We start from the raw sequence: 13,951 nt of genomic DNA, 5'->3' as shown, positions 1-13,951 counted from the left end.
AGGTCAAAATAAAGCGAAACCGCGGACATTTTATTTTATGTTTTTATGTTATAACAAGTGAATGCCAGTAGATCAGCGCGGGCCATGCTATTGCCTCTCGCGGGCCGGATCTGGCCCGCGGGCCGCTAATTGGGGTTGGCTGTTCTAGAGTGTGATTAAAAATGCAGAGACAATTCTATTGGAGTTAAACCATGACCACGCCCACTCATGTTTCACTTCTGCCGCCATTACAAGTCTCTCGCACAGACGCACTGTTGAAAGCAGATGGAAGAAGAGCAGAAGAAATTCATGCCAGGTAAGCTTATTTTACAGGTTAAATTAATGTTAGAAAGGGTAAAGATATTGAGAAACAACACAGCTAGCTACAATTAAAAAAGAGGCTTACTGCATAATTCGTTTAGTCAGATGCTAGCATTAGCTTTTAGCTGATTAACATTAGCAAAGTACAGGACTGTCACCGGTTTATGGACAATATTAATCCCACTTGTAATGGTAGATAATAATTGCTTAACATTACTGTTTAGCTATATGTGTGCAAGGCAAAACAATTGAGAAACAATAAAGCTTGCTACCATTTTAAAGTAAGCTCACTTTAAAATTGCTTTGTCAGATGCTAGCTTTAGCTTTTAGCTGTGAAAATTACAGTATACAGCACTGTCAGCGGTTTAAGGACAGTATTAATACATAGTGGATCAGTGAAATAACTGTATTTAATCATTAACTGAGCAGTGTTTTTACAGAGAGCAGGTGCACTAAAAAGCTTTAGCTGCTAACGCTACAGCACCATGTGTGTTTTACTCTGACAAGAGCAGAAACTGTTCTCATTCGTAACACTCCGTTCGATGTCTCACTATGGGATGCGCCTCATCGCGGAGCAAACAGAAGCATCAATCTCATTACGCCAATCCTGATTGGCTGGTGATCTTGACGTCAGCGTCAGGGAATCTACCCCCTATAAGTAGCTTGCGCTACGCCGCATGCATCATTCAAACACCTCTTCTCGCTTCAGAGCACATCTCTATTGGTAGCCGGGCTAGCTCACACAGTCCACAGACGGAACCAAGCTATCCAAGCTAACTTCGGTCGACGGGCGCTCGCCGGCTACTTCTATATATACTTCTGCAAGAAGACTGTTAATACTAACACACCAGTTAGTGTTGCAATCTACCTTGCCGTTTCTTTCTTCGGAATTAAAGGTAAGGTTTTGATTTTTCAAGCTGGTAACACACCTGTTACTAGCTTGCCTTTCCTCACTACCGACACCACGGTAGCGGGGACGGTTTTTTCTTTTTCTCTCTCACACCAGAGATAAAAAGGGTATTAACACACCAGTTAATATTCTTTCAGAATAAAATTCTACACCGTCGCTTTTTCTCCGGATTAACGACAGGTGGGGAAGGATTTTTTTCTCAGCAACGTACCTGTTGCGAGCGGGTCCTCTCCACGCCGTCACCACGGTGAACGAGATGGACGCTTCTCTCCCTCACACCAGAGGAGTCAGGGACTCGGAGGCTCGGCTCTGCGGCTGCGGGTTGAAGATATCAGGCACAGACTCACACCAGGTCTGCTCGTCCTGCCTCGGGCTGGAACACGCCCAGGAGGCTATCGACAACCCCGGCTCGTGCGGGCATTGTGCCCGCTTCACCATCAAGAGCCTCCGCCGACGGCTAGCACGCCAAGCTAGCTTGTCGGGACAGGACCCCCTCATGTCCGCTGTTTCGCCGGCCGGCAATCGAGACATGGGGGCGTCCGCCGCGGAGATTGAGCCCCGCGCTGTGTCAGGCTGGGGCTCAATAACAGCGGCAGCTGCTGAACCGGAGCCCCGCACCGTGTCAGGCTGGGGCCCGGTGGCGGCAACAGCCGCGAGAGCGGAGCCCCGCGCTGTGTCAAGCTGGGGCTCCCAACTGGACCTCACCATGGTCTCGCCCGCGGATGATTTCCTGGAGTTGGACTACATGGAGGACGAAGAGGATGCCTCTGAGTTCCCCTGTCCGACTCGGATGAGCAAGACGATGATGTCTTCGTGTCATCAGCTCAGGCTGCAAAGCCGGGAGCGATGGCTGCTCTCCCGGGCGACAGCGCACCAGATTCGCCCTGTCTGAGCATGAACCTGCAGGCCGTGTGTCAACGTGCCGCGTCCAGGCTGGACATCCCATGGCATGAAATGGCCAAGGAGACCTCCAGGTCTCGCTACGAGGGGAAGACTTTGCCCCAAGCAGCGAGGACAAAGAGGCAGCTCCTTCCAGTCTTCCCGGAGATGCTGGACAAGGTGTCGGTCTCGTGGAGAGACCGCCCCTTCAGTAATAAGGCCCCAATCCAGGGTGCCTCCTCCCTGGACTGTGACGGTAAGGAGAGGCTCGGCCTGCTCCGCATGCCGCCCATGGAACCGCTGGTGGCAGCCCACCTCCAACCGAGGCTGGCTCTGACACCAAGCAGAAACCCCACGCTACCGGTGAAGGCAGACCGGTTCCAGTCAGCGATGACGGAACGGGCCTATAAAGCCGCAGCGTTGTCCGCCAGGGCACTCAATGTCTCCTCACTGCTGACCGCCTACCAGGCGGAGCTCTGCGAGGACTTATCGAGCCAACCTGGGCCGGTCGTATGGGACAAGATCGCAGCGATCACGGATCCAGCCGCTACCTGCGACGGTCTCGTTGCCTCACGTCCTGCCCGGTTCAAGGTACCGAGGCAGCAGAGGCCACAGCCCGCCCCGAGTCCCCAGCCCAGGCAGGAGACGAGGACGAGTTGGCCGAGGAAATCTCTGGTTTCGGCAGCTGCTGTTCAGGCACAGCCGACTAAGATTTTCGGTCACCAGTCGAGGAAGAAGAAGCGGGCGGCCTGACAGCCTCCTCTCCTCTCCTCGGTGACAGAGCTGGAAGTTCCCTGTTCCCCAGCTCCAGATGTGTTTTCGGGGTGCCACCAGGCCTCCATCTTCCCGCCGCCTCGAGTGATGCCGCAACGCCATCCTCAAGTTCGCGCCAGAAGGGAAACAAACTTAATACCAGAGACAGCAAGTTCTGCTATCTGCCTAAGTCACAAAAACACATGTTTTCAAATAAACCATTTTTCAATGTCGCATCCAGGCTTCAAGCCGAGGGCGCAGTCCAAAAAAAATGAAAAGAAAGACAATAAAAACAATAAACAGTCTGTCGCCTGTCCCTCTTTTGAGAGCAGCTACGGCCTCTCTCAAAAGGCGGATAATAGACGGGTCTGTGAAGGCACCACCGCCATGCGCATGCGCATTGACGACTGGGATTATAGAGACGCTACCGTCACGCGCATGCGCAGTGCCGGCTGGGGTTGTGAAGGCATCACCGTCACGCGCATGCGCAGTCTCGGTGGGGATTGTCGAAATGGGGTACCATCGTGTTCAGACACTAGAGGGCCCCATAACACAACAAATAGAGACTCAGAAGTAGCAAACAGTGGGAGATGCTCACAACGTCTGCTTGGGTTTTCAAGACAGTAACACGGGGCTACAGACTCCAATTCGCTGTCACCCCCCCTCGCTTCTCGGGCGTTCTATATTCACAAGCCCGAGGAGAGTCAGCCCATATTCTGGAGAGAGAGATTCTCTCACTTCTAGAAAAGAAGGCTATATCTATAATACCCGCCGAGCAGAGTCAGAGCGGCTTTTATTCCAAGTATTTCCTCGTTCCCAAACGGGGAGGGAACAGAATTCGTATGCGTCAATGCGTAATGGCACTGCGCCACTGGCTGCACCCGACTTTTCTGGTACGGGGCGTGCCTATGGGTGCTGTCCTTTCACGGAAGGTGGTCACCACAGACGCATGTCTGACAGGCTGGGGAGGTATTTACGAAGGTCGTCCAATGAGGGGTCTCTGGAGCAGAGACCTCCAGCGGTCGCACATAAATTACCTGGAGCTTTTAGCGGTGTTCCTCACCCTAAAACGCTTTCTGCCTTTTCTCAGAGGACACCATGTCCTCGTGAGGACGGACAATACGACCACAATATCGTATATAAACCGACAAGGGGGTTTGCGCTCTCTCCAGTTACACATGCTGGCACGCAAACTGATCTTGTGGAGCTGCGGCCATCTCCTCTCTCTGAGAGCAACGCACGTACCGGGTGTGATGAACCTCGGGGCAGACCTGCTGTCCAGAGGCGTACCACTATATGCAGACTGGACTCTACATCCAATGGTTGTGAGCCAGCTGTGGGTGCGTTACCGCCGAGCCGCGGTAGATCTGTTCGCATCAAAAGAAAATGCTCACTGTCAGCTTTTCTTTTCAATCAAAACGCACCATTAGGCGTGGACGCGCTCGCGCACATTTGGCCTCCGGTCCTCCTGTACGCGTTTCCACCCCTGGCGCTGATACCCCCAACTCTGGCCAGAGTGAGGGAACGGCGACACACAATGATCCTGATAGCTCCGCACTGGCCTGCAATGTACTGGCTGGCGGAGAATATATCAGCTGCTGTGCGGTCAGCCGTGGCAGCTCCCCCTACGCAGAGACATACTGTCTCAGGCGGGGGGGGACGATCTTTCACCCACACCCGGAGCGCATGGCCCTATGGGCCTGGCCCGTGAGTTGTATAATCTGAATGCAGTGGGTCTCCCGCAGAAGGTGATAAACACTATTCAGAGTGCGAGAGCTTCCTCCACTAGGTCTCTTTATGACTGTAAGTGGAGGGTGTTTGAGGACTGGTGCCTTCAAAAAGGGCACACCTCTTTTCAATGCCCTGTGGGAGAGATTTTATCATTTCTACAGGACCTAATTGATAAACACAGAGCTTTCTCCACGATCAAAGTCTACCTGGCTGCTATTGCTGCATGCCATGTGAGTTTTGAGGGTAAGACGGCCGGCCAGCATCCTCTGGTCTGCCGTTTTATGAAGGGAGCTTGCAGGCTCCTTCCTGTTTCCAGGTCACTTGTGCCCTTATGGGACTTGACAGTGGTTTTAGATGGGCTCACTCGAGCCCCATTTGAACCCCTGGAAGAAGCTGACATGAAGCACCTGTCACTCAAGACAGTGCTGTTACTGGCCCTGGCATCCGCCAAGCGAGTCAGTGACATTCATGCGCTATCTGTACATCCTTCATGCACTCAGTTCGCCCGAGGGTTAACGAGAGTGTTGCTGAAGCCCAACCCTGCCTTTATACCTAAGGTGGTTGGTTCATGTACCCCCATTGACATTGAGGCATTTCCTCCGCCGCTGTGTCCCTCCGGGGAACAGCAGCCGAATTTGCTATGTCCAGTCCGTGCTTTACGCACTTATATGGACAGATCAAAAGAGTTTCGTCATAATGACCAATTGTTTGTGTCCTGGGCTAACCCTCTGAAGGGCAAGCCTGTTACTAAGCAACGGGTCTCTCACTGGATTGTGGAGGCAATTGCTTTGGCTTACACGAGTCAGGGTCTGCAGGCACCTTCGGGTTTGCGTGCTCATTCAACTCGTGGTCTGGCTACATCCTGGGCTTTGTTCAAGGGTGTTTCCATCCAAGACATTTGTGCAGCAGCGAGCTGGTCCTCGCCGCTCACTTTTGTCCGCTTTTACAGATTAGACGTCTCTGCTCCCAGTGTGGCCCATGCAGTGCTGGGCCCCCTGCTGAGTTAGAGCTCTAACTGTTAAATTCTGGTTGGGTTTGGTGATTTTCGAGATAAGCTCGTCTGGCAATACGGGAGCTACAATATCCCATAGTGAGACATCGAACGGAGTGTTACGAATGAGAACTATAGGTTACTTACGTAACCCCAGTTCTCAGAGTAACATGAAGTGAGATGTCTCACCAGACGGCCCTCCTTGCTATGGTGAAGCGAGAAGAGGTGCTTATTTTGAATGATGCATGCGACGTAGCGCAAGCTACTTATAGGGGGTAGATTCCCTGACGCTGACGTCAAGATCACCAGCCAATCAGGATTGGCGTAATGAGATTGATGCCTCTGTTTGCTCCGCGATGAGGCGCATCCCATAGTGAGACATCTCACTTCATTTTACTCTGAGAACTGGGGTTACGTAAGTAACCTATAGTTTCATGGTCAGTTTTCAGCTGGTGTTAAGTTGCAGCACCACGTGTGTTTTACTCTGATAAGAGCTGAAATTCTTTCGCGCGGTAATTTTTTAGCTAGGCTAGGTGTGTGTAGGCAGACACCTTTTAGCAATCTAGTTTCTTTGAAGTTGTTTTGACCTATTGAATTGAATCCTTGATTCAATTTGTTTGCATACTATTCAACTATTAATGTTGGTGGTTACAGTGAAAATGTGAATTGTATTGTTTTTTACTATATAGCTTGTAATTGTTTAAACATTTAACTTGCTGTGTAATGATTGTAATAATGCTATTCAAATTAACTATGTTTTCTTGTCATCAAGGAGGCAAGCTGTAAGGGTGAAGTACAAGGATCATCAGAAGTACATTTGCTATGAGGGTCAACTGACCTTCAAATCCTTTTGGATTGTTGTGAGTGAAAATTAAACATATTTCACACTAACCTATTGAACATACTTGGGATGTCAGTTTATGCGTGGCACACTTGATTTGTGGTCACAGGCAGTAAAAGGTAGAATTAATGGCACATACACACACAATAGGGATGGGTACCGAGCACCGGTATTTAACGGGCCCGGGGCTGAATTATTAAAGACCGTGGTACCATTAAGCTTCAACATTATCGGTACTGGAGACATGTAAAAAATATATGTCTTATGTATTATTGCTACAAAAACATTGTATTGCAGTTTTAGTGTTGCCAACTCCGTTTCTAATATGCAAAAAGCCTGCAAAATGCGTTTATGAAGGGGGAGATCTCTCTCCCCCGTCTGTGTGCAAGGGGGCAGGGCAGTTTACACATACACGGCTGCTACATGCAGCAACACACACACACACACGGAGGAGATGGCGGAGAGAACGCGCTCCGAGGTGTGGTTAAACTTTACCCGTCTCGATGTGGACAATGCTCGTTACCAAAATTGCCATAAGGGTTTAGCATGTAAGGGCGCTAACACGAGCAATTTGTCTAAACATTTAGCAAAAGTGCCCCACAATTATACAAACATGGGTTAATGATTAGAGGTAACCGGGTTATTTAGTTTGTTAAAGTTTCAGCTATTCTGTTTACAATTCTGTCATCAGTCATAAAAAGCAATGTTAGTTTTGTTCACAATTTGTTTAGTTAGTTTACCTTATTTTTTTCTTCAAAAGAACCAATAAGAGTACCGTTAAAAGACCGGATCGATAAGCGGTATCGATAAAAGTAGTAGTACCGTTAAAACCTTTACGATACACACACCCATCCCTACGCACACACACACACACACACACACACACACACACACACACACACACACACACACACACACACACACACACACACACACACAAATACAAAAATGGACTTGATAGCAGTTTTCTGGTTTTTCTTTACAAATATACAAAATACTGTATTTCATCACAACTCTTATTTTGTCTTCACAGTTGCCAAGAAATTTGACTTTCCCACCTTGGACTTAAAAGTCTTTGATGTAACAAAGACTGAAGTTGATGAGGAGGTGTTTGAGTTTCTAATACAGAAACAAGACCTTGGTGTCCTGGAGATTTGTTTGCCTCAAGATCCAAATGGTGAGTTTCTTTCCATCTTGGAGCCCCATATTTATCCATAACACTCAAATGTATCTGCTGATTTGTTGTTTCTCATTATTACAATCATATTTATTTTTCCTTAACTTAAATCAGTAGTGGGGCTTATCTTATGTGAATATTTTGCATTCCATGTATAATTAACAACAACTCTTTGAGTAATAATAGACATTTCCACTTAAATTGTGTTGTGGTAATTATCAATCACACCAGATTTCTGTTAACATGATTTCCAGATTCGTTAAGCTCCTCTGCAAGCGCCTCCGTTACAAGCTACAGCGATGTGGACTCTGATGACACCATCATACTGCAGCGTAGTCCTGCTTCTACAAAGAGAGAAAAGGATAGTTGTTTAGCCAAAGTAAGCTCTGCAGATTTCCTTACAGCCTTTGTCTGAAAGTTTAAACAAACTTGAAAATGTAGTAATAAATGACAGATGAATGAAAGTTGTGAAATAATGATTATTAGTGTTTTTTTACACTTGATATTTTATGACTGTTTTAAACGTTTCAGTGTGTTCTTTTTATTATTACTTCCACTAAGATGATTGAAGACATTCTGAAGAACAAACCTGGTGGAGAGAGGATCATGAATGAGTATGCTCTCACTAAAAGTCTAACAGATGCTAGGAGACGCGATATGGTCAAGATATTGGTTGCACAAATGACAAGTGATCATGGGTATGTTTTCATAAAATCATAGCATACCTACACACCAAGGACACTTTTATTGACTTGATATGGTGAAGTACAACACCCTTCTTTTACAGAAGTTGTGTGTTTGTGTCTCACGCTGTGTGTGTCTGTGTCTGTAGGACAAGTCCTTCAAGGCGTGTTAAAGAGGAATATGCAAAGGGCATCACTTCCTTGTTCCCAAACCTGGCCGATCCTAGGAGCAAGTTTGGCTTTGTAAGTACATTAGAAACTAGGTGTCACACAATTCTCTGGGACTTTTGCTTTCCGTCCTCAAAATGTAAATGTGGAAATTATTACACTGTTGGGTGATGTTTCCAGTTCAGCTAAAGAGTATGGAGGTTATTCCCTATCTTTATTCAAGAGCGTGCTCTTTCAATTTGAGAGCTTCATTTCTTGATTTCACGTTCAGATTTTGTATTTCTTTCCCTCAAACCCTGTCCTCCGTACTCCAAATAGCGCCTGCTTGCACTTAGATTTGCTCTGATCCTGCTCAAACACTTGCACTGAAATCGATAAATTATACTCTCAAATTGAAAGACCACACTCTTGAATAAAGATAGGGAATAACCTAGTATTCAGTAAACATTCCACCTCTGTTACAGGTGGTCCAAAAGCTGATAGAGGCCCTTTCGCAGAGTCAAACTGTCTAACCACTGAAAGCCTGATGAAGCACTCAGCTGAGCAATTGTCAAGGAGAAGATGAAGCAGACCTTCACATATCGCCAAAAGATGCTTCATGACCCAGTCAAGTCTTCTGAAATATTCACTGCGTTTCCAAGATTCCTAGACATACCAGGAATGGTATGTGGATCTTTGACTGCTTTATTACTGTTCTACAAAAGCCTGGTTAGGGATGTTAAATCTTTCATGACCCTTATACTTTTCTGTCTTATTCCATTTTGTCTGCAGATTGAACAGGACTTTAATCTTCTGTTTGGTGATGTCACCTCTGCAAAGTTCCTGGAAAAGTGGCCAACTGTATACGAGAAGAAAGTCCTTGACCAAAGCCGTGGCCTCACACAGACAGGCGACCTTCAAGACCTGGTTCAAAATGCTGGATCCACAACAGAAGCTGAAAATGGTACAATGGAATAAAATATTTGTTCTCATTGAACGGATAATTAGTTTTAAGGCCAAATGGAATGACTGTTTACACATTTGTACTTGTTTTTTCAGGATGGGACAGCGATATGTCATCCCTTATGGTCCTTGTGCACCTTCTGCCACCGTCAACTCAGGGCCGCAAGAGACCAGGAAATCTCTCAGCCAGACAAGCCAGTGAGCATCTTGTGAAGTTTCTCAAGGTGAGGTAACAGTTCAATTAAATTAAAAGAAAGTTTACTGTTTAGTCCACATTCATAATCCTGAGAATTTTTTTAAAGTTCATAAATCAAGGTAAGATAACTTGGTATTTGTGTAATTTTAAATGCATCTTCTTAAACAGTTTGTGAATCGTTTATTATTTTAATAAGGCTAACTAAGTTATTCTGTCACAGACTGGGACCAGCATTCAGGGGCATCTGGACAGCATCATGGAGAGCCGTCAACCCTATCTGCTTGCTGTGGGATCCAGAGGAGTGTGATTCACAAGTACTTCATTGTGATTGACAAACACGCAATACCATGTAAGTCACCAGACTGTCTTGCCTGTATTGATGAGCTTTTCAAAGCTCATTTCGTCTTTGGTACCTCCTACAACCAGGATCTGGTGAATATGTACAACTTCTTGCAAACCACGATTTATGAAATCGATGTGGAAAACACTAAGGTGAATCCTAGGGTTGCAGAGTTGAGGGCTCGGATGCTGAATTGAGTTGATACTGAGATTGTTTTGAGGGCTCTAATATTGTATCGAGCTAACACTGAAATGTTGTGTTTTATTTGCAAAAGCTCCCAGGCAAATTCTAATTCCCTGATAAAACACTTGAAGCTAATCCACGGACATTGTTCAGGTAAAACACTTCGCCTTAAATGCGGTCAGGCTGGTTGTTCTCAAGTTTATGGCACTTTTTCCGGGTTTAGAAAGCATCTCAATAAAACACACACACCTTGTTCTGATCTTGGTGAAGGCCCCTCTACAGCTGAAGATTTGGCAACAAGTCATTTTGATGATTTGCCATCAATAACTACCCCTTCTGACTCAGTCCTTCTTGATAAGAGTCTTGTAGACAGCTGCGCAGCAACAGTAGCTGAACTTAAAGTGGCAGGTGTAGGTGAAACCACCATTAATTCTTTGGTCATTTCCATGGAAGAGATTGTTTATGATATCCACAATCAAGCAAAAGAGTCTTTAAAAAAGTGTCTATCTTTACAAGAGCCTCACAAAAGTGACATTGAGTGTAAAATCGATCAGTGTTTTGAACAAATGGAAAATCCTTTTGGTGTATTCAATTCAGAAAGTAAGAGAAGGCAATATTTTACAGAGAAGTGGGGAAGGGTAGACCCAGTGGAATATGTTCTTGGGACAAGATTTCATTCCCTGCGCAACCGGACTACTGGAGGTTATGAACAGGTTGTTGTTACTGATGCATTTGTTTACATCCCAATTTTGAAAACATTACAGTTCATTTACAAACACCCTAATATGAAACCATTTCAAAAGAAGATGTCCTTCATGATTTTTGTGATGGAGATTTTGTTAAGAGTCATGCTCTTTTTTCAAATCAGAAACATGCATTTCAGATTCAGCTTTTCTATGACGATTTTGAAACTGCAAATCCTCTAGGATCAAAACGGGGAATACATAAATTGGGAGCAATCTATTTTACGCTGCGAAATATTTCTCCAAAATACAACTCAATTCTCCTTAATATTCATTTGGTCGCTTTGTTTCATGCCCAAGACATAAAAAAGTATGGCTTTTCTAAAATCCTTGATCCACTTGTGCAAGATATTCAAATACTTGAGAGGGATGGAATTATGGTTCACTTGTTTGATCAGCCAGTGTATGGAACTATTGTCCAAGTAACAGGTGACAACCTTGGTCTCCACTGTTTGTTTGGTTTTGTTGAATCATACAATGCCAGATATTGTTGCCGCTTTTGTCTCGCTGAGAAAGAGGACTTTCAGACAGTCTTTGATGAAGATTCACCTAAGATAGTTATGCGAACTGAAACACTTCATGAAGAACATTGCCGACAAATGGAGACAAATCCAACTCTTCCATATGTGACGGCTGTTAAACGTTCTTGCTCTCTAAATTCCTTGCAGTACTTTAGTATATGTACAAATTTCTCTGTCGATATCATGCATGATATCTTGGAGGGAGTGGCACAGTATGAAATGAAACTGCTAATACTTCACTTGATAGACAATGGCACCACATCAAAGGAAGTTGAGAGAAGAATTAAGAGCTTTAACTATGGTTACATGGAGCAAAACAACAAACCTCCTGCAGTAAAGTTGACAGAGGGCTCAAATGACTTGGGGATAAATGCCATCCAATCCTGGTGTTTACTTCGCAATCTACCGCTTATCTTTGGAGACTTAATTTCTCCAAATGATCAACACTGGTATTTGCTACTACTCTTGCTTCAACTCTGGCCAGTAAACATTGTATTTTCTCCAAAGTTAACAAAGGGAATTACTGTTTTTCTGAAAAACTTGATCACAGAACATCACAGATTGTTCAAGCACGTGTTTCCAAACAAGAGGCTGCTACCAAAACATAATTTTATGGTGCATTACCCTACATGTATTGGTAAAATTGGTCCAATTTTGCATAGCTGGTGCATGCGCTATGAAGCAAAGCACAACTTCTTTAAAAAACAATTAAAAAGCTTTAAAAATATAACTAAAACATTGGCCAAGAAACACCAAAGTCACATAGCTTACAGTTGGCAGACATTTGACCCTAACAGAGTAATTTTCGGTCCAAGTAAAATGTAATCTTTACATGTAATAGAATGGGGCTGTGAGATAGCTGAGACTCTTCAGATACCAATTGACACCAAGGTTTTGAATGCTAGATGGGCCAAACACCATGGAAATATGTATCGATCAAGTTTAGTTGTGTGTGTTAAAGTCCAAAGTGAGATGCCAGTTTTTCACAAAATCCACAATGTTATTGTACATGATGAAAGATTATTGTTGGTTACTTTTGTTCTACAAACCATGTGTTTTGATGAGCATTTTAATGCATTTAAAGTTGTGTGTACAACAGACGGACCTCATGTGGTGGATGTCAAATAACTTTTCTGTTACAAAGCATTTGATATACAGATGTCATACAGTTGTGATGATGCAAGTTTGTTTATTGTTCCATACTGTTTCCTGTGATTAAACAAAGATGCATAGGAAGCCCTTTATAATCCAGATGTATAGTGGTGCAGTAATTTTTTTGTTGAGTGAACCCTTGCAGCTTACTTCAGGGTCATACATCACTGCATCACTCACAAAAATATTGATGTTTTTATTTTCATCTATTGAAGGTAAAGAGGCCAACATTTTATTTTTTTCAAAATATGATATACAGTATGCTGATGATGCATATATGATGCAATTTTGTTTTATGTTGTAAATAGTCAGCTGTGATTTAAAAAATGTACATGTCTTAAAGGTGAACAGGGGCCAACATTTTAATTTCCATTTTTACTGAGGCCTCCCTCTTTTTTTATATCTTTAAATCTGTACATTTACAAAGGGATTTACATTGTGTGATGTCTTGCACATGATAATAAATTTGGCTTTGAAAAGCACTTTGGTTTATTGAACTTTTTTATTGTAAAGATCATTATGGTTCATTTATTGTATTCTGAGTGAAATTACCTTCTATTTGGAGTGAAATTAACTTCTATTTGGAGTGAAATTACCTTCTATTTGGAGTGAAATTACCTTCTATTTGGAGTGAAATTAACTTCTATTTGGAGTGAAATTAACTTCTATTTGGAGTGAAATTACCTTCTATTTGGAGTGAAATTAACTTCTATTTGGAGTGAAATTACCTTCTATTTGGAGTGAAATTAACTTCTATTTGTAGTGAAATTACCTTCTATTTGGAGTGAAATTAACTTCTATTTGGAGTGAAATTAACTTCTATTTGGAGTGAAATTACCTTCTATTTGGAGTGAAATTACCTTCTATTTGGAGTGAAATTACCTTCTATTTGGAGTGAAATTAACTTCTATTTGGAGTGAAATTAACTTCTATTTGGAGTGAAATTACCTTCTATTTGGAGTGAAATTAACTTCTATTTGGAGTGAAATTAACTTCTATTTGGAGTGAAATTAACTTCTATTTGGAGTGAAATTAACTTCTATTTGGAGTGAAATTACCTTCTATTTGGAGTGAAATTAACTTCTATTTGGAGTGAAATTACCTTCTATTTGGAGTGAAATTAACTTCTATTTGGAGTGAAATTACCTTCTATTTGGAGTGAAATTAACTTCTATTTGGAGTGAAATTAACTTCTATTTGGAGTGAAATTACCTTCTATTTGGAATGAAATTAACTTCTATTTGGAGTGAAATTAAATTCTATTTGGAGTGAAATTACCTTCTATTTGGAGTGAAATTAACTTCTATTTGGAGTGAAATTAAATTCTATTTGGAGTTAATTTACCTTCTATTTGGAGTGAAATGACGTTCGATTGGGAGTGAAATTACCTTCTATTTGGAGTAAAATGGCAGTAGAGTTGTTTTTAATATACACTACATAG

General features: G+C 43.6%; 1 protein-coding gene across 2 annotated transcripts; it reads left to right on the top strand.

Moving 5' to 3' along the window:
* The first annotated feature begins 162 nt into the window (after window positions 1–162).
* On the top strand, window positions 163–12,992 carry LOC307030888 (uncharacterized protein). 2 transcript variants are annotated; one of them, XM_079667519.1, is made up of 10 exons: window positions 163–295; window positions 6,337–6,424; window positions 7,439–7,582; window positions 7,837–7,961; window positions 8,144–8,280; window positions 8,415–8,508; window positions 8,898–9,096; window positions 9,205–9,376; window positions 9,472–9,599; window positions 9,792–12,992. In XM_079667519.1, the coding sequence occupies exons 7-10, from the start codon at window positions 8,995–8,997 to the stop codon at window positions 9,876–9,878; spliced, it is 489 nt and encodes a 162-aa protein (XP_079523645.1). In that variant the 5' UTR covers window positions 163–295; window positions 6,337–6,424; window positions 7,439–7,582; window positions 7,837–7,961; window positions 8,144–8,280; window positions 8,415–8,508; window positions 8,898–8,994; the 3' UTR covers window positions 9,879–12,992. The 2 variants fall into 2 exon arrangements, 1 of the variants encoding a protein (XP_079523645.1); XR_013805817.1 differs by having other exon boundaries at window positions 224–295; window positions 6,340–6,424.
* The last annotated feature ends 959 nt before the right edge of the window (window positions 12,993–13,951 follow it).

Source organism: Notothenia rossii (genome assembly GCF_949606895.1).
Source record: "Notothenia rossii genome assembly, chromosome: 3".
Taxonomy (NCBI): domain Eukaryota; kingdom Metazoa; phylum Chordata; class Actinopteri; order Perciformes; family Nototheniidae; genus Notothenia; species Notothenia rossii.
This window is presented reverse-complemented; position numbering and strand designations above follow the sequence as displayed.

Excerpts from the sequence above, each read along its gene's own strand:
- LOC307030888 (XM_079667519.1), top strand. The coding sequence starts at position 8,995 with ATGAAGCAGACCTTCACATATCGCCAAAAGATGCTTCATGACCCAGTC. Across the intron at positions 9,377-9,471 it reads CACAACAGAAGCTGAAAATG|GATGGGACAGCGATATGTCA; the intron begins GTACAATGGAAT and ends TTGTTTTTTCAG. Across the intron at positions 9,600-9,791 it reads ATCTTGTGAAGTTTCTCAAG|ACTGGGACCAGCATTCAGGG; the intron begins GTGAGGTAACAG and ends ATTCTGTCACAG.